We start from the raw sequence: 2334 nt of genomic DNA, 5'->3' as shown, positions 1-2334 counted from the left end.
AAAGTGTGTATTGTACTTCTGTAGTATATTGTTACCATTCTGTTTTATATATTTACTCATGTCAACTGCAATTCTTTGCTTTGGATTAACAGTAATTTGGTTATGCCAAAACCTATAACTGATAGCAAAGTCGCAACTTTATTTCTTAACCATGCCCACCAAGCAAGCGTCATGTTAGATTATGACTCTGACTCAGGCCACCCCGACCCCTCGTGGGCCTTGCTATAGGCAGGGGTGGCTGGTAAGGCTTAAAAAAAACCCTTCGCCTTAGGCCCCCAATTTTAGGGGCCCCATTTTTTTGTTAATTAGGTAGGATTAAACTAAAAAAAAAAATTAGAATTAAGACAACAAATGCAAACGGCATTATTGAAGTGATAGATATGACAATTACTTTTTAACTTTCCAATAAAAAGTTGTGTACCTTTTTTTAATATACAAGTTATCTTCTTTTTTTACCTTATACTTTTCTAATTTTATTTTTATATATTCTATCCTCCCCTCTTCCTCTCTTCTATTTCTTCTCCCTTTCTCTTTTCTAGTCTTACATCTCTCTTATTCAAAGCTATGATTTCGGCTAAGAAAATTGCATTAGAGATGAATATAGAACCTAACTTTCGTAAGAAACGTGTAATTTATAGAAAAAAACATTTTGATGAGAATGTTGATAATGAAATCACAAGATCTCTTGAAGAATCATTTAGAGTTGATAACTTCTAATACATAGTAAATCAAGCCATATTTTCACTCAAAATAGATTTGAATAATTTGAAGTATATGAAAGTATTTTCTATTTAGTGGGAAAAAATTGAGATCATTAGATGATGAGAATTTAAAAAAAATATTGTCTTAATCTTGAATGTTCCTTAAGACATAATACTCACTCCGATATTGACGGTTTAGACTTATTTTCTGAATTAAAAGTGTTAAGGAAAATCATAAAAGTGGAAGACAATACTCTAATTGATCTACTCAATCAAATAAAAAACTTGATTCTTTTCCAAATGCTTACATTGCTTATAGAATAATGTTAACAATTTCTGTAACAGCCGCCTCAGCAGAAAGAAGTTTTTTTAAAATTAAAAATAATTAAATCTTATTTAAGATCAACAATGTTTCAAGAAAGATTAAGTGGTTTGGCTATATTATCGATTGAAAAAGAATTATTAAAACAGATTGACTACATAAAAATTAACAACTTTGCATCTCAAAAAGCTAGAAAAATAGACTTAAAATAAAAATATTTATAATTTTTTAATTTTTTTAAGGCCTCTAGTTTGATTTTGGCTTTAGGCCACCAACGGGTTTGAGCCGCCCCTGGCTATAGGCAGGATATTGACATTACCCTACATAAAGTAAATATCACTAAACTAGGACAAGAAAAAACATGCATTCCCAATTAGTCTAACCAAGTTATTAGCATTGGTTCTTAGGGACAGTAAGCCTGCTAGACCAAGTCATGTTGGCAAGCATAGCTAATAACTCAAATTCTAAACTTTTGACCATTGATCTTGAAAGGGTAAGGTTGAAACTTCAATAAATATGGCATACGTAATGTTGAATATTCTTCCAACGTGTTGAACAATTCAGCTAGCTAACTTGTTAAAAACATTTTGGACACAACATTTCTGGTACATGTTTCATTGTCCAAAGAGTTGTAAGAAATGAGTAGTGAAGAAGCAACATCACTGATGGATCTTCCATCACCAATCTTGTTTGAAATTCTCTCTAGATTACCTCCCACCACACTCTTATACGTCAAAAGCATCTCCAAATCTTTTCTAAACTTAACCTTAGATTCCGAATTTTTAAAACTATCACGTTCAACATCTCCAGCCAGCATCATCATCAACCAATTCAGCTCTTATGAGACTTGTAGTACCGACACCTTAAAGTTGTTGAAATTCAAAGATGAGGATACTGATCATTCATATTGTCATGATCCAAAACTTGACCTTGATCTACAACATTACTTTGCTATTGATCCATTTTGGATGGTTGGATCGGTTCATGGTTTCGTTTGTTTTAATTACTTCCCTGATTATGTTGAAACTATTTACATCCTCAACCCAAGAACCAGGGAGTATATCATCCTTCCAGAGGCTGGAGGGATAAGAGAGTGGCCCAATGATGTCATGTATAGCTTTGGTTTCGATCCTGTTAGGTTCGAGTACAAAGTGGTTAGAATTTACCAAGAAGAAATTTATGATGATAATACTAGTTATTACAAGTCTAAATGTCAAGTCTACACAATTGGCAAAGGGTATTGGAGAAATGCAGGACATGTTCTGTTTTCTTTCATGCCATATTGGGTGAACCTCTACGCGAAGATTCATT

General features: G+C 32.8%; 1 protein-coding gene across 1 annotated transcript; it reads left to right on the top strand.

The window, feature by feature from the left end:
- Positions 1-1458: 1458 nt before the first annotated feature.
- Positions 1459-2330, top strand: LOC125852408 (F-box/kelch-repeat protein At3g23880-like; the record flags this gene model as incomplete). The annotated part of the gene is made up of 1 exon (XM_049532145.1): positions 1459-2330. A coding segment is annotated over exon 1 (669 nt), but the record flags the coding sequence as incomplete, so codon positions are not given.
- Positions 2331-2334: the final 4 nt, after the last annotated feature.

Source organism: Solanum stenotomum, unplaced genomic scaffold (assembly GCF_019186545.1).
Source record: "Solanum stenotomum isolate F172 unplaced genomic scaffold, ASM1918654v1 scaffold34868, whole genome shotgun sequence".
NCBI lineage: Eukaryota > Viridiplantae > Streptophyta > Magnoliopsida > Solanales > Solanaceae > Solanum > Solanum stenotomum.
This window is presented reverse-complemented; position numbering and strand designations above follow the sequence as displayed.